General features: G+C 44.1%; 1 protein-coding gene across 1 annotated transcript; it reads left to right on the top strand.

Moving 5' to 3' along the window:
• Positions 1 to 3,968: 3,968 nt before the first annotated feature.
• On the top strand, positions 3,969 to 17,144 carry EI24 (EI24 autophagy associated transmembrane protein). Its single transcript, XM_019433500.2, has 11 exons — positions 3,969 to 4,166; positions 7,314 to 7,424; positions 10,042 to 10,187; positions 11,044 to 11,104; positions 11,930 to 11,996; positions 12,559 to 12,683; positions 13,004 to 13,123; positions 13,473 to 13,584; positions 14,488 to 14,599; positions 14,996 to 15,070; positions 16,002 to 17,144. The coding sequence occupies exons 2-11, from the start codon at positions 7,383 to 7,385 to the stop codon at positions 16,162 to 16,164; spliced, it is 1,023 nt and encodes a 340-aa protein (XP_019289045.1). The 5' UTR covers positions 3,969 to 4,166; positions 7,314 to 7,382; the 3' UTR covers positions 16,165 to 17,144.
• The last annotated feature ends 397 nt before the right edge of the window (positions 17,145 to 17,541 follow it).

The raw sequence follows: 17,541 nt of genomic DNA, 5'->3' as shown, positions 1-17,541 counted from the left end.
CAGTTGAGTAGTTTCCTCATATGATGCACTGATGTGTGCTCAGCAAAACCCATGAGGTGCCTCTCTACAGCTCACTGGAGCCTCTACCCCTCTCTCTGCTCTCTTCCCTCTCTAGAGCTCTGCCCTGTGAACTCTAGCCACCTGTGCCCCGTGGGACCCCCAACTCCAGCTGCTACCCTCAGGGAGCATGCTAGGTTCACCTGAATTTCTACTGTGTTACAGCCTCCATGCACTAAAATGGACCCACAGTAGGCTCATCTCACTTGTTTCCGCCACTCTCAGGGATCATTGTCCTACATTGCCTGATGTCCGATATCTGAAAATTATTGTTGCATGTATGTATATTGTCTGTTTCTGTAGTTGTTTCAGTTGGGAGGGTGACTGTTGCTACATGTTGGCCAGAAGAAGAAGCCTCCCTTCCACATAATTTAATTCAATTCTTAATTACTCTGTGGTAGATACTATCATTACAGATGAGGCATCTGAAGCTTGGAGAAATGAACAACGTTGCACAGAGGTTTGCATGGTATATGACCTGTGGGAACTAAAACCAAAGCAAGCAAGCAAAAGATACAAAACTCTCCTGATGGAAGGTACAGTGGTAAATCAAAAACTGTGCAAAAATCATCTGGCCCCCAATATTGTGCCCTTTCTACCCCTCTCACTGCCTCGGGGCAGTGTTTCTCAGGGTTATGACCTCCTGCAGTACAAACACCTGGAGTACAAACACTGGTATAAAGTGTCTATTTCTGGGTTCCGTCCCTGATACACTGAATCAAAATCTCTGGTGTGACTCTTTAGAATGTGTATTTCTAGGGCGTCTGGCTGGGTCAGTAGGTTAAGCATCCAACTTCAGCTCAGGTCATGATCTCACAGCCACACAATGGGCTCTGTGCTGACAGCTCAGAGCCTGGAGTCTGCTTCGGATTCTGTGTCCCTCTCTCTCTCCCCCTCCCCTGCTCACGCCCTGCCTTTCTCTCTCTCTCTCTCTCTCTCTCTCTCTCAAAAATAAATAAACATTAAAAACAAGTGTATATTTTTTTTTTATTTAAAACAAAAAAATTTTTTTTATACGTTTATTTTTGAGACAGAGAGAGACAGAGCATGAACGGGAGAGGGGCAGACAGAGAGGGAGACACAGAATCGGAAGCAGGCTCCAGGCTCTGAGCCATCAGCCCAGAGCCCAACGCGGGGCTTGAACTCACGGTCTGTGAGATCATGACCTGAGCTGAAGTCAGACGCTTAACCGACCGAGCCACCCAGGCGCCCCACAAGTGTATATTTCTAACAAATTTTCTATACCTAAGAAATAGACAAAGTTCCACAAGAACTTTTGATTTTATCCTCTCTCAAATCTCTGCAAGAATATTTCTCTAGTTTCTCTTTCCGGTTTCTTCAACTTTCCTTTGTATTTGGCTCTTTCTTTTTAGAAAAAATATTCAATTTTCCCCCAACTTAAAAAAATAAAAAAAGGCTCTTTTAGTTCTAGTCACCTGATGACAGAGCCCTTCTCTTTCACATTTAAGCTTTTCTTAATGAAAACTTTTCAACTGAAGTGTAACATATACACAGAAAAAGCACAAATTTTAAGCGCAGAGCTCACTAAGTTTTCTACGTGAACCCATCCATGTAACTCCCACCCAGATCAATAAATAGAACATTACCAGCAACCCAAATGTCCTCCTCATATTCCTTCCCCCTTCCTTCCCAAATGTAACCATTAATATGATTTCTAACACCTTGATTAGTTTTGCCTGCTTTTTGCCTTTCTATAAGTAGAAATGTACAGTATGCATGCTCTTGTGTTGGTTTCTTTTGCCCAATTTAATATTTATAAGATTGATCCATTTTCATTCATACAGTACTCTGACTTATAAATATGCTAACATTTTTTAATCCATTTACTGTTGATGCATGTTTTGGTTGTTTCCAGAATTTGGCAGTTGGAAATAGTGCTGCTATGAATATTCCTCTGTATGCCTTTTGGTAAACTGTGAAGTTAGAGGGAGCACAGTCTACAAAAGCACCCTTATTTCTGACACCACTTGCAAGTTCAGGAGTTCCCAAGAACTTCCCTAGTCTCAATAATTTTCTAGAAAGACTCACAGAACTCATTAAAAGCTATTATACCCATGGCTTCAGTTTATGCTGCTGCCTTTCTTTCTTTCTTTCTTTCTTTCTTTCTTTCTTTCTTTTTTTCCTATAAAAGGTTTTTTATTTTTTTTAATGTTTATTTCTTTTTGAGAGAGAGAGAGAGAAGGAGACAGAGAATCCCAAGCAGGCTCCACACTGTCAGTGCAGAGCCTGACTCCGGGCTTGAACCCACGAATCGTGAGATCATGACCTGAGCTGAAATCAAGAGTCGGATGTTTAACTGACTGAATTACTCAGGTGCCCCTGAAGGTTTTGTTTTTTAAGTAATCTCAACATCCAACATGGGGCTCAAATTCACAGCCCTGAGATCAAGATTCACCTGCTCCAGGGACTGAATAGCCCCAGTGCTGCTTCATTTCTATGTGGTTCCTTGGGTGATCTCTTCTACTTCTGTCATTTCAACTATCATCTATATGCCAACAACTCCTAGATCTGTATTGTTACCCATATCTCTCTCGTGAGTCCAGATCCAGTTGCCTACTGAAATATTTCCACTTGTGTATATATGGCAGGCACCTGGAACTCAACGTGTGTAAAACTGAATTTGTCTTCCTCCATGATTCTTACCTGTCCTGCATTTCCAATGTCAGTTAATGACCTTTCTATCCATCAGGTTAGCCAACCTAGAAACATAGGAGCATTCATGTGCCCTTCTCTCTACCTCTTCATCCAACCACCAAGTCCTTAAGTTGCTTCCTTTTTGTCTCCAAACTATTTTTTAACAGGCTTATTTTGGCATGGGGCTGGAAGTTGGGCCAAGGAGAAGAGAGGTCGACAACTCCCAGCCCACTTAACTGAGGAGAGGGTCAGGAGTCCTGGGCATTTGCTCTGCCACTGACCTTGAGTGAGTCACCTGACACCTGGGCTTCATAGCCTACACATAGGAGGTTGCACTAAATAGCTTCTAGTGGTAAAAATCTGATTCTATAGGTGATCTTAGCACTAGCAGCTCTAAGCACAGTTAGAGGTAAAGGAAAATAGGAAGTGAAAAGAAGAAATAGGAAATGAGATTTAAGAGGCTTGGAATAGAAGAGAAAAAGGTTGCAGGTGAGGCTTAATGTGGATTCCCAAGGAATGGCCATCCCTGGGGTAAAAATGGACTGGTGGGGATGGAGATGAAAAGGTTTTATTTCTTTATTTAAAAAAAAAAATTTTTTTTAACATTTATTTATTTTTGAGACAGAGAGAGAGACAGAGCATGAACAGGGGAGGGGCAGAGAGACAGGGAGACACAGAATCTGAAACAGGCTCCAGGCTCTGAGTGGTCAGCACAGAGCCCGACGCGGGGCTCGAACTCACGGACCGTGAGATCATGACCTGAGCCGAAGTCGGCCGCTTAACCGACTGAGCCACCCAGGTGCCCCTTTATTTTTAAAATTTTAATCTCAACCATCACTTTGCCGTCAGAGTACACACCTAATGCAGCCAAACTGCATAGCGGCTTGTCCTGTTTGTTCTTGATGATCCTGACTTAAACCCATCTTGCTTAGTACCCTTTGCTTACAAAAATCTCCAACCAGATAAACCAAGGTGACCTCTATTTCGTTCTGTTGTTAGGTTTCGTAGGGTTTTAGAAGGACAAGCAACCAGGCAGGAGTGTACTGGGGAGGGCAAAGAACAGGATGAGGTATCGGGAAGGACGCGATGAGGAAAGCGGTATGGGAAGCGCGTCGGGCGGTCCTAGGCCTCCTCGCACGCGGCGCGGGACGGGCGAGGCCCGGCCCACGGACTGCATTTCCCAGGCTCAGTCGCCCCGCCTGGCCCCGCCCCCTCCACCGCTGCGGCCCCGCCCCCGCCACCCGGGGCGGCGCGGCGTGGCTCGGATCGTCTCCGCTCGGCTCGGCGCCCGCCCGACTTCCCAGCGGCCCCGTGCGGCCCGGGCATGCCCAGTTCGGGCGCAGCGGCCCCGGCCCTGGGAGCGCCCGGGCGGGAGCTGGCGGCCGGGCGTGAAGGGGCCAGGAGGAGCCGAGCCGACGCACGGTGGGCGAGGGGCCGGGCGGCGGAGCGGCCGGGTAGGTGCAGAGTGGCCGAGCCAGGCCCCTGGCGCCGCGTAGCGGGCGCGCGGCTAGGGCCTTGCGAGGCAGGGGCGGTAAGGGCGTGCGAGGACAGGGAGGCCCCGAGCGCGGAGGTGCGGGGTTCGGGGCAGGGGCTCCTGCAGAGGACCCCTGGCAGGAAGGTTCCGGCCCGAGCGGGGTCGGGCCGGGGCGCGCGGGACGCTGCCCCAGGTGCGGCGCGTCTATGTTTAGCTCTGCGTGTGACCGGAGGTGAGCGTGCTCCGCACCTCGTGTACGGCTGGGTTGCGGGAGGAGACTAGTTTCCGGTCGAAATTGGCAAGGAGCTAAGGCGAAGATGAGTCTGAGCCCGTGGGCCCGGGGCAATCCGTGGAGCCCCCGTGAGACGTGAGGATGCTCATCCTTTCTGCACCTGGTGTGGGCTAGGACAGGTTCCTGCTTTCCGGGCTTGGTGGCTTAGAAATGAAAGGACAGGAATGTGCTTCAGTAGATGCTTAATAAGTTCTAATGACTGCTGAGAATCTAATGGCCGTCTGTAGATCTAGGTTCAGAAGTTGTCCATGGGATGGCTCGGGTTAAACTAATTGCAAAGCTTGAGGAAAAAGAAGTCCCGACAGAGGGTCTGAACACCAGGGTTTTGAAGATTGCAGTAGCCTTTCATTTGCTGTGATTTTGAGCAAGCCATTTAACTTCGGAGACTCAGTTCCTCCAGCTGTAAAATGATGAGAACCAGATGCATCTTCTTTCCTTCCAGCTCAGTTGTAACGTTCCTCCTGTGTGGTCTTAAATTGTGTCAAGTTCTGTTTTTCTCCATGCTTCAGTTTTTGTCAAACCGGACAATCACCAAGAATTCCTGAAGGAAGGCTGTTAGGGTCTCTGTAGAGAATTGAAGTGACTTGTCCTACCAAGGCTGCTGTTGGTCGCTAGGTAACCTGCCACTTGTACCTGCAGAAACCAGGTGTTCATGGCCACGGTTCAGGTAACACAGCTGTTCTGCTGGACTAGAACTGCCGTGCTTCGTGCCCTGTGAGAAATCCAGGCTAAGTGATTGGTTTCCTTAAATTCCCAAGCTAGTTCATGTTTACTGGGATTATGTTTATATAGAAGTTACCATTTTCATGTTATACCTTGTATTCAAAAGACGAATGGAGAATTTTAAGATCCTTAATTTATAGATGAGAAAGTAGCTGGTTTGAATCCATGATAGGGGTGCCTGGGTGGCTCAGTCGGTTAAGCGTCCAACTTCGGCTCAGGTCATGATCTCGCAGTCCGTGGGTTCGAGCCCCGCGTCAGGCTCTGTGCTGACAGCTCAGAGCCTGGAGTCTGTTTCAGATTCTGTGTCTCCCTCTCTCTCTGACCCTCCCCCGTTCATGCTCTGTCTCTCTGTCTCAAAAATAAATAAACGTTAAAAAAAAAAAATTTAAATAAAAAAAAGAGTGAATCCATGATAGTCTTTACAAACTAGTATCATCCTTGAACAGTTATTATTCACCTGGCAGCGAGTTATCCTGTCACTGTGAGGTGTTTTTGTTTTCAACTGGGAGTGTTAACAGAAGTTTCTGACTCTAGAAACTTCTTTATTCTGAAGTAATGGGATTTGACCTCAGGAGCAGGTGGTACATACGGTGTTGTGAAAGTTGCCTTCCTACCACTATATTCCTTGTTCTTCTGGTTCTGGGTGGCACTAATCCAGTTGGGTCAAGGCACAGTTTGAAGTGGTTATATATGTGACAAAATGTGCTGTGTTTTGAAAGTTGAGTTTTATACAAGATGCTTGTGAAAGTCTCATAATTTTTGAAGCTAGATTTCTCATTCACCTGAGAAATACATAAAATGAAAAAGTTATAGTATTTTAAAGAATGTTTATACACATGAACTTTTTTGGCCCAGTTTATAGTCCACCGTTTCTTGCGTGCATATTAAAATTGTGTGTATAGGGGCGCCTGTGTGGCTCAGTCAGTTGAGCATCCGACTTCAGCTCAGGTCATGATCTCCCGGTTTGTGGGTTCGAGCCCCCGTCGGGCTCTGTGCTGACAGCTCAGAGCCTGGAGCCTGCTTTGGATTCTGTGTCTCCCTCTCTCTGCCCCTCCCCTGCTCATGCTCTGCCTCTGTCTCTCAACAATAAATAAATGTTAAAAAAAAAAAAAAATTGTGTGTGTATATATATGTATATATTTAAAGTTGAAAACAGAGGGAGGCTTATTTGGTGGTCTAGGTGGGCAGTTTCACATTGTACCTTAAGCTCACTTGTATACCAGAGGATCCTGTGCATGAATTATAGTATTTAGTAATTCTTTTTTTAAAAATTTTTTTTTAACTTTTTTTTTTTATTTATTTTTGAGACAGGGAGAGACAGAGCATGAACAGGGGAGGGTCAGAGAGAGGGAGACACAGAATCTGAAACAGGCTCCAGGCTCTGAGCTGTCAGCACAGAGCCCGACGCGGGGCTCGAACTCACGGACCGCGAGATCATGACCTGAGCCGAAGTCGGCCGCTTAACCGACTGAGCCACCCAGGCGCCCCAGTATTTAGTAATTCTTGCTAGAACTTTCATCTTGCTCTTGTGTTTTCATTCAAGTGTTTGAGGTTATACATCAAGCATAAATAATCGCTTAGGAGGATACCGAAATGTAATTATCACTCATCAAATCCTCAAGTATTTGGGAAGTGTAGGAGGGATAGTTAGGGACTTCAAGGCCTAAGGAGGCCTGGTCCAAGAGCACATTTACCCCATATAAAAGTGAAAGAGTGGGAAGTACTTTAAAATTTGTATTGCTTCGGTCGCCTGGGTCCCCAGTCGATTGTGAGATCGACCCCACATCCAGCTCCACACTGAGCGTGGAGCCTTCTTGGAATTCTCTCTCTCCTTCTTTTCCTCTCTTCCTCTCTCCCTCTCTGCCCCTCCCCTGCTCACGTGGTTACTTTATCTGTCAAACATGAAAAAAATTGTATTGCTTTCAGGTTTCAGCTGTTGCAGGTGTATCTTTACTTAGTTCACTGTGTTAGTATCTACGGGAGTGCTGGAATCTGCTGCACTCTGAGTAGAGATGTAAATACATGGAAAACATCATCGTGTAGAAATGTACGTGATGTAACTTACCTGTAAGATAACTGTTTGTTGCCCCATTATGTTCCATCTGTTTCCAGGTCCTTCATGATGAAAGATTTTGAGACGCTTCTCTCTCCTGTGTAGTTAGTAGTTTGGGTGGTGAAGAGATGGCTGACAGTGTCAAAACCTTTCTCCAGGACCTTGCCAGGGTGAGTATGTCATTGAGTAATCTCTTGATCTTTTTGCTACAGAAACCGACTAGGAAATCCTTTAGGTTTTTTTTGGGAATTTTTATTATATTTGTTGGGTTCTTCACATGCAGGTTTTCATTCTCATCCATACTACTCAGGACAGTAAGTATTGTCCTGCATCTTCCAGAAGCTTGAGAGACCTATCTAGTGTATGTCTCTAGTATTGGAACCTTGGTCAGTTTGGCTCCAGAGGCTTTTCTTTAGAAAGATTTTTAGTGGGGGTGCCTGGGGGACTCAAGTCAATTAAGCGTCCAACTGCGGCTCAAGTCATAATCTCATGGCTCATGAGCTTGAGCCCTGTGTTGGGCCCTGTAGTGACAGCTCAGAGCCTAGAGCCTGCTTGGGATTCTGTGTCTCCCTCTCTCTCTGTCCTTCCTCCACTTGTGCTCTCTCTCTCTCTCAAAAAATGAATAAACATTAAAATAAAGAAATGAGAAGCTTTTTATTTTGGGAGCTCCTGGGTGGCTCAGTCGTTAACCATCTGACTTTGGCTCAGGTTATGATCTCACATTCATGAGCTCGAGCCCTGCATCAGGTGAGCACGAACCCCGCTTCGGGTAAAACACGAGCCCTGCTTCGGGTGAGCCTCCTTTCTCTCTCTCTCCCTCCCTTTCTCTCTCTCTCCCCCTCCCTTTCTCTCTCTCTCCCTCCCTCCCTCCCTCCCCCCCTCCCCCCCTCCCCCCCCTTTCTCTGCCCCTCATGGGATTATCTCTCTCTCTGCCCCTCCCTCACTTCTGCCCTCTCTCTCAAAAAAAAGGATACTGACACTTATATTTAAAAAAAAAAACTTCTTATTTTGGAATAATTTTAGACTTACACAAAAGTTGCAGGATAGTACAAAGAGTTGCCCTATATCCTTCACCAGCTTCCCCTAATGTTATGCAACCTTGGTCCACTGGTCAAAATTAAACAATGAACATTGATATAATACTATTACCTAAACTACTCTATTCATATTTGCATTACAGAACCTATTTTCTCTCCATTCTACATGGTGCAGATGATGCTCTAGGAAAATGTCCCATAAAGATCTGTTTAGGACTTAATAACCCAAATTAACCAATAGCACACAATTCCATCATAGTGGATGTCTGAGACTTAATGCCCTGGTTGTAGCCCATGTAGCTGTATTCCTGGGAGCAAGAGAGAGGCCCATTCAATTGTGGGGGGGGTGGGGGGGGGAGGATGGGGGCGGTCCTTGCTCAATGGGAGTGCTTAAAAGTTCATTACATATGACCAATGTCTAGCTCATTGAAGATGCTTAATGTGTGGGTGAATGGATGGATGAATGAGTGTAGTTTTTGGGACTGGGTGATAGGCAGTTCTGGAGGTTGTAGCACTAACAGAAAATTTTCTGCTGTTGGAGCTCTTCCAATATGGTTGGCAAGAGCTTCTGTCACTGTCTTAATAGACTTAGCCTTCTCCCCCTTCATACACTCTTTAAGGACATTTTTTTCTCCAGCTCTACCGCCATATTATCTCCGTCTTATGTGGCATGCTCTTATCCTGCAGCTGTTCACATTTTATAGTAATGATTTATTTGTGTCTTTCTCCATCTGTGGTCATTCTAGAGACCAGTGTTTAATTTGTCCTCAGTATCACTAGAGTTTAGCACAGGATAGAGGACATACTAGAGGCATTTGATTAATACTGAAAGAATATAGGGGAGGGCAATACTGGGCTCTGTAGTCTTAAGTGTAGAGGGATTGGAAAGCCACTGTTTTGCAACCATGTTCTTCAAGCTTGGTTTGAGCAAGAATTGTCAGTGGGTACTAAATCTAGGGGAGAGAACTTGAGCAGGATACTTGCCTGGTCTCAGCCCTGTCTGCCCACCCATAGCTGATTAATTGCAAGATGAAAAGTTTGCAACCATATAGTGGAGAAAAGCTGGACAACCCCTTGACTGAGTATGTAAAATTAACATGACTCGCAAGGGCAGACAGATGTCATGTGTCTCTGGATGTAATACCGGGAAGGGCACACCAGCACTTCTGTGATATTCCTGCCCCAAAAGGGGCAACCTGGGTCTAATTGTGAGTGGACCTGAATTGAGAGAGTAGCATGAAATAACTGGCCTCTGTATTTCAAAAAGAAAGACAGGCTGAAGAGCTGTTTCTGATTGAAAGAGGCTAAAGAGCCATGACAGCTAAAGGTAGTATATGATTCTGAACTGATTTCTGACACGTGAAGGGTAAACATGCCCTAGAGGGCATTGTTGGGACAAATGGAGAAACTGGAATATAGACTGTAGATTCAAGTATTTCGGTATTAAATTTCTTGAATTGGTAACTTGGGTTTATATGGAAGAATATCATTCTTGGAAATACACATTCTGATATAGGAAAAATGCATATATGTAAATAATTAATTTACCACATTTATTATTACTTCGCAAAGCTGGAGAAAGGATATTTGGAAGTTCTATTCTTACAACTCCTATAAATTTTGAATTGTATCAAAAGATTAAGTCTCCCTTAAGTCATGTAGCAGAGAAATTTCAATAGTTTCCACTGTTATTTCACTTTATGTAATTTGGGAAAGTCTCCTGATGTGTATTCCTCCCTCTTTAATACAGGGAATCAAAGACTCCATCTGGGGAATTTGTACCATCTCAAAGCTCGATGCTCGGATTCAGCAAAAGAGAGAGGAGCAGCGTCGAAGAAGGGCAAGCAGTGTCCTGGCACAGAGGAGAGCCCAAAGTATAGAAAGGAAGCAAGAGAGGTAAGCAGCGGGGGCTGATGTCAGAAAATATCTGAGGGGGAGGGCGCTTCAGAAAGTGGCTGGTCCTTAGTGTAGAATGAAGACCTTATATAGTCACTCAGAGTTTCAGTACCCCCTTTGTTTTTTGTACTTTTTTTCCAAAAAAATGTTACGGGTGACTCTTTTTTTTTCCCCACATTAAATTAAACTAGGGTCTACTAATAATGCTTGTTCAGAATGTCATGGTGTTTCAGTTGGTTGTGTCTGACTCTTCAGTTTGGCTCAGGTTGTGATCTCAGGGTCGAGGGATCCAGCCGCCTCCCCCCCCCCCAATCAATCAATCAATATTTTAAGAAATTAAAAAAAAAGAATGCAGAGATTTATATAAACTGACATTTAAAAAATGTCATGGTGTTTTAAAAAGACAGAATGGTGAATAGAGAACTGCAAATAATAATTATAAGAATCTGTTTTCCTAGAAATATTTTTCTTTAATGTTCATGTATTTTTGAGACAGAGGGGGAGAGAGTGCACAGGAGAGCGCTTCCAGGCGAGTTGAGGAGGGGCAGAGCAAGAGGGAGACAGATCTCCGAAGCAGGCTCTGTGCTGAGCCCAATGCAGGGCCCGAACTCAGGAACCATGAGATCATGACCTGAGTCGAAGTCGGACGTTTAACCGCCTGACCAACTGAGCTACTCAGGAGCCCCTAAGAAATATTTTTAACCATTTCTTATTGACACTGGGAGAGCATTGAGAGAACAGTAGGTGCTAGAAAAATAATGGTAACCAACAAAAGGTAATGGTGAGTGAGTGAATGAATGTTGATTTGGAAATGGCCTGTGTGCCATATTAGCTGAATGCATGTGGTCTTTTCCAGTGAGCCGCGTATCGTTAGTAGAATTTTCCAGTGCTGCGCTTGGAATGGTGGAGTATTCTGGGTGAGTTCTTTTTCCTCAAATGCCAGGTGCCTTACAAGCATCTTCAGATTGTTGCTCTCTTAATAGCTTTCAATTCTTTTCTTGAAACTGAGACAAGTAGCTTTTACCTACTGATACATGCTTAAACCATAACTGGGAATCTGTGCTTCTGCAATGATTTTATTTCCACTCAAAGAACACTTGTATGTAAATGTCAGGGATAGCCCTGAATATACATTTTATTTTTAAAAAACGACTCATTCACAAGTTTTAATGTTAGCGGTAACAGTTTCTCTTGACATGGGGCATTTTGGAGAAGAGCAACTATCAGAAGGGAAAGGCAGAAGGACAAGAGCAAGGTTATCCTTGCACCTGGTCTTATCATTCTACTAGAATTGATGACTATTGAAAACCCACACCAGAATATGTTGCCTAGAGTTAACTGAGAGCCAACACGGGCTTAAGTGAAATTTGAGTACTTTGAAGAACGGGTAGTGAGATTTTTTTTTGGGGACTTGGAATTCCATGTAATCCAACTTGTCTTAATCCAAACATTTCACAGATGTTTTTGGATGTTTGCTTAATAAAATATTACTGTGTATTTAGTATGTGCCTGTATTTTGGTCTGAATATTATTAAAATGTTTGTCTGTGTCCCTAAGATCCTCTGTTTTTACAAACAATGTCAGGTTTGTACCTTAGAGAAGGACTAGGCTATAGAAACGGGTCCAGTTTTGGTGCCTCTTCAGGGCTCCTTGAAAAGGCACCTCCATCTGGAAAATGACACTGAAACTTGGAACTCTTTTTAAAGAAGAGCTTTTAATGTTTACTTTATTCTTTCCTTTAGTTAAGTCTCCTCTTGTTTTATCGAGTGTTTATTCCTGTACTCCAGTCAGTAACAGCCCAAATTATTGGTAAGTATATGCATTGCTGTGTGCTGCGTGCCTGGGGCGGAGGTACAAGGGATTGTCCCTGTCTCCCTCAGTTTACCAAACACTTCCCTGTTCCAGGAGCTTTAGCTGTTTTTAGCTCAATCCTGTCAACAACCCTTTGAGTGGGTACTGTTACCAACATCATTTTCGTGGATGAGAAAATGGAAGTTAGTTACCCGAGGTTAAACTATTAGTAAGGGGCCGAGCTGGGATTTAAACCCAGGTAGTTTCCTTTATACTGTGTACTGTCAAAGGTCTGTGATGTGTCAGTCAGCACCCGGTAAGCGGGTCTGTCTCAAGGTAAGCAGCACATATCTAGGACTACTCCAATGAGAGCTGTGGCTAGAATTTGATGTGTCTACGAAAAGGAAAACTATCTGAAGTAGTCATGGTCGTGTGCTGGAAAGAAACACAGGGTGTGTGTGTGTGTGTGTATGTGTGGGTGGTGAGGGAGAATAGTCACCAACTAGGGGGTTCCATATTCGGTCTTTTTTGTTTTTCATTTCTCCAGTTACAGTGACAACTCTCTTTTCCCCTTTCTTAGGTGATCCATCACTACATGGAGATGTTTGGTCGTGGCTGGAATTCTTCCTTACGTCCATTTTCAGTGCTCTTTGGGTACTTCCTCTGTTTGTGCTTAGCAAAGTTGTCAATGCCATTTGGTTTCAGGTAGGTCCAGGAGAGAATGGAGTCTGGGTGCTGCCGCATGATGGGTTGGTGGGTGGCAGGTTTTAGCCTGTGAGTGGTGGCTATGCAGGAACGATTTCATAGCCTTAACCTTTGTTGGTCATGCAGCCAGTGGTGATTTTTGTGCTCTTGTAAAAAAAAAAAATGGAATTATTGTCTCAGTCGCAAAAGCATCTCATGGCCAGATGTCCGGGGGCTTTTCTCACCTGGCGGATCTAATGGTAGATCAGTGGCCTTAGCTTTGGGAATGGATAGTGAAGCCATCTTATTCATGTTTTGGTGAGCTGCTTTCTCTGTTACAGGACATAGCTGACCTAGCATTTGAGGTGTCAGGGAGGAAGCCTCACCCATTCCCTAGTGTCAGCAAAATAATTGCTGACATGCTCTTCAACCTTTTGCTGCAGGCTCTTTTCCTCATCCAGGTGAGACTGGCCTTCTGGGTACATGGGCAAATTTTGAAAAAGGATTCACCAGAGGGAGCTTCACAAAGACAGGGTGTTGCATTTATACGGGGGCAGATAAGCTTTATGGGAGGTAATGCTTTTTAAATAATTTTTTCACAGAAATAGAGAATTTAAAAATCCTAAAATGATAAGCAACACGAACTTACCAGCTCTTCCTTGCTCATGGGCATTGTCCACTCTCCTGCTGTTGAGACCCTTACGGAGCATCTGTGAGGCTATCTAGGCAGAGGGGAAGGACTCAGTGGCAGGTGAATAGTGTTGGTTCTCTGAAGTGTTGGAATTAAGATTCTCCATATTTGTTCTTCAGGGGATGTTCGTGAGTCTCTTTCCCATCCACCTTGTTGGTCAACTGGTTAGTCTTCTGCATATGTCCCTTCTCTACTCACTGTACTGCTTTGAATATCGTTGGTTCAATAAAGGTGAGTCTGTGTAAAGAAACTGAGAAGTAGGATGTCCAGTCCAGAAGTGCTGCGAAGCAGACTTCTTAAACTGTTCAATACTTAGGCCATTGGCAAACCATCTTTGGAAGGAAGTAGCCTCTTTGGCAAGAGAGAATTTTCACTTAAGGGTTTTTTTTTTTTTTTTTTTAACGTTTTACTTATTTTTGAGACAGAGAGAGACAGAGCATGAATGGGGGAGGGTCAGAGAGAGAGGGAGACACAGAATCGGAAGCAGGCTCCAGGCTCTGAGCCATCAGCCCAGAGCCCGACGCGGGGCTCGAACTCACGGACCGCGAGATCGTGACCTGAGCTGAAGTCGGACGCTTAACTGACTGAGCCACCCAGGCGCCCCTCACTTAGGGGTTTTAACCCTTAACTTTGATGCTGGGGGATATGGCAATGGAACATTGTCTTTATGCCGCTTAATTTGATGTAGCTCTGACTGAGCCATGCGATAGCGTAAAAGAGCATGCATTATTCTGAATTAGATAAATTATTTGATGTCAGTGCTTTCATATTCTTTTGGGGATGTTTTAAAAGACCTTGGCATATCTGTCTGGGTGTCCCATGTTTGGAAGAGGTTAATTGATTTCTAGAGAATGGCTGCCCTTTTATTTGATACCTTTGTTCAGGACTCATCATGACAAAGGATGCTGATGAGGTAATTCATGATTCTTAGCAGCTTTGAAATTGTGATTGTTGAACTGAAAAGCTTTGCACAGAAGCCTTACCATATTCAAACAATTCCAATTTGTATGCTTTTTTTTAACTGTTCTACATGACAGATCTGTACCTAAAACTGAGACCTCAAATAATTTGTCTATGTAGTCATTTGACTAAAAGGAAATAAGCGATCTAATTGTATCAGCTCTCTTGTTTTAGGAATTGAAATGCATCAGCGGCTGTCAAACATAGAAAGGAATTGGCCTTACTACTTTGGATTTGGTTTGCCCTTGGCTTTCCTCACAGCAATGCAGTCCTCATATATTATCAGGTAATTTGACTTGAGGGACTTGATGGGGACTAGTAAAAATAAAGACTCATTGTAGGAGCACCTTCCATATACCTGCTCCTGTGGTAGGCATTTTCCATTCTTACTTGGCTGTCCGGTCTGCAGACTTTTTCTCCTTGACAGATAGTCAGATGTTTGTCAGCATTAAAATCTAGCCTGCATGATTCTATATGCCATACATACTCTTTTATGTTGCCTCCTGGAGCAGTGTTAAAAGTAGCTGGTGCTTAGGAAAAAAAAAAAATTTGGAGATGTTTGAAACATTAAGATTTCATCAAGCCATGATGTTAGCTCTGGAGGCAAGGGAACTTTGGGCTTCTAATATCCCTTCCAAAGTCTTGGCTGTCATGAAGGTGACTCTTTCCCTTCTGTTTACAGTGGCTGCCTCTTCTCCATCCTCTTTCCTCTATTCATTATCAGCGCCAATGAAGCAAAGACCCCTGGCAAAGCATAGTAAGTATTAGCCAGTGTTGGCTAAAATGTAGTAACTAATGTAAGCTATCTGTCTGTGTAAAGGATCAGGGCTATAACATCACAATTATAGGAATGAGACTTTTTAAAAGCCTCTTACATTGTAGGAAAACATTAATACATACTATGATGAGAGAAAAACACTTGTGGAATGGATTCGCCAATTTTTCCCAGGCATATATGCACATTACATTACAAAGAATTACACATATTCTTAAAATTTAACAGTTCACTGAACATAAGGCACTTGTAAACACCTATGGGTAAGTCCATTTTTGTAAAAATGGCCAACTTTTTATAGTGGGCTATGTGATCTGGCTACATGAGTTTATTGATAGTAAAAGTACTGTGAATCTTCAGCAATAATAATAGCACTCCTGAAGTTTAAGAAAAAAAAAGTTTAATCTTTGATCAGTTTTGCTGAAGTCAGTGAGGATACATGTATTAAACATTTCGGATCTGCTTTGGGTGTTGGCTCACTCTTGCTCACTGTAATTGCAGGCTCTGTAATTGGCTGTCCCCTGAAACTCTTGAAAATGGAGCACATGTAGTATTTGATGTCTTCAGACATGGCTTGATGTTTATACTCTGAAGTCAGCCATAGACAAGTACTCCTCAAATCAGAATTAACCTGAAATGTAACTTTATTTCCTCGAAGCCTGACACTCCCAGTGGCGATTCTGTCGTACTCGTGACCGCATCAGACCCAGTGCATTCTTTGGTTGCTGCCTGTTAACCCATGTGTCTAGTGTCTGTCCTTCCTTGATCAAATTTCAGTTCTCCTATTTTCCCCTATGTCATTTAAAAATGTTTAACGTAAATTTTAAAAAATTTTAAAAATAAGCTGTCAAGTAGTGAAAACACGAAGTTTGAGCAGCTCGGGATCTAACAAGTCGGGTCTCTTGCCTTTCAGCCTTTTCCAGTTGCGCCTCTTCTCCTTGGTGGTTTTCCTAAGCAACAGACTTTTCCACAAGACGGTCTACCTGCAGTCTGCCCTGAGTAGCTCAACCTCTGCCGAGAAATTCCCTTCACCGCATCCGTCTCCTGCCAAACTGAAGGCTGCTGCAGGCCACTGAGTCGCCTGCCACCCAGAGGGGATGGGCGGGATCAGAAGGGGGCTGTAGGAGCTCCTTTCCTTGTCACCTCCTCTGCCAGAGAAGGCAGGACCTGCTCTGCCAAGGGCCCGCTGCATACTCCCTTCTCTCTGAGGAACTGGGATTTTTGTCTCTGGTGCGCATAAGGCAGAATCTTCCTGACACCAGTATGTGGATTTCTAACATCGGTGGGTCTGAATGGACCACAGGTTTTTCTGCAGCTCTTTTCTAGCACTTGCCAGCCCCCGTGCCTGAACTGATTTGAATACTTTTTTTTCTCCCTGTGCCATTTACCCTCCCAACTCCCCTTCCTGCCTTCCACCACCCTCTGGATGAATGGATTTTGTAATTCTAGCTGTTGTATTTTGTGGACCTGTTACTTTTTTGTTGTTTTTCTGTGAAGCACATATATTGGATGTGGGAGGCGAAGGAGCATCTCATTTGCTCCGGGTCACTCCCTTTATAGCCATCACTGTCTTGTTTCTTGTAACTCAGGTTAGATTTTGGTCTCTCTTGCTCCACTGCAAAAAAACAAGCCCGAAGAGATGGGACAGGAGGAAAGACCTCGCAGCCAGATCTGCTGGGTCTTGAGGAGTGATTTTCTTCCCCTTGAAGGGGAAAAGCTTTTTTTCCACTGGTACACCGAAAGTTCCCCAGCTGTAGGGAAGTACCAGTTTCGGACAAGTGCCACACAACACCGAATGCTCAGAGAACCTGCACTTTTAACTCTGGAGGTCCGAAGTGTGCTGCTGGCCACTGCCGGGTCTGTCTGGAATTTCAAAGGAATCCTGGGTGCTGCAGATAGGAACTCAAGGGGTAAATTTATTAAACCCATTAAGCCTGTGATTGGTTGGTGTTTTCCTGTCATTTTAAAGAGACTAAATATGGGGGAGGGGGGCAGATGTCAAAACACTTGTCCGATTTTAAAATGTCACAATTAAACGTGAGCTGGTTTCCCACAAGTGTGTAATGGTTGGATTTTCAAAAGTCATCACCTTGTGAAACGTTAAAAAATGTTAAGTGGAACACACGACTTTGCCTTGGATAATTTGGTTGTGGTTTTGAGAGATTAGTCCTAAAAAATGTTCCCTAAGAAAGTGCGGAGTGTGTGATTATAATCATGTTTACATCTTGTGAAAGAATTGGGAATTGTTTATTTTAAAGTCTGTATGTATCTATGTCTCCTGCATATTCAGGAAGGGTGGGAGAGGCTTTTAGGTTTCAGTGTATTGAACGTTTGCATTTGGCAAGAGGTTAGACATTTGGTTAACAGAAACGTTTATTACGTACAAGACAGTAAGGATGTAAAATTCATTGCTGAGAGACATAAAAGCAAGTTCAAAGTATAGAAGGTTTTAA

This window comes from Panthera pardus, unplaced genomic scaffold (assembly GCF_024362965.1).
Source record: "Panthera pardus isolate Hobbes unplaced genomic scaffold, ASM2436296v1 HiC_scaffold_12, whole genome shotgun sequence".
In the NCBI taxonomy this organism is placed as follows: domain Eukaryota; kingdom Metazoa; phylum Chordata; class Mammalia; order Carnivora; family Felidae; genus Panthera; species Panthera pardus.
This window is presented reverse-complemented; position numbering and strand designations above follow the sequence as displayed.

Bases quoted from the DNA above. Each gene is read 5' to 3' on its own strand.
- EI24 (XM_019433500.2), top strand. From the start codon at position 7,383: ATGGCTGACAGTGTCAAAACCTTTCTCCAGGACCTTGCCAGG. The intron at 13,585-14,487 runs GTGAGTCTGTGT...CTCTTGTTTTAG, and splicing joins ATATCGTTGGTTCAATAAAG to GAATTGAAATGCATCAGCGG. The intron at 14,600-14,995 runs GTAATTTGACTT...TTCTGTTTACAG, and splicing joins CAGTCCTCATATATTATCAG to TGGCTGCCTCTTCTCCATCC.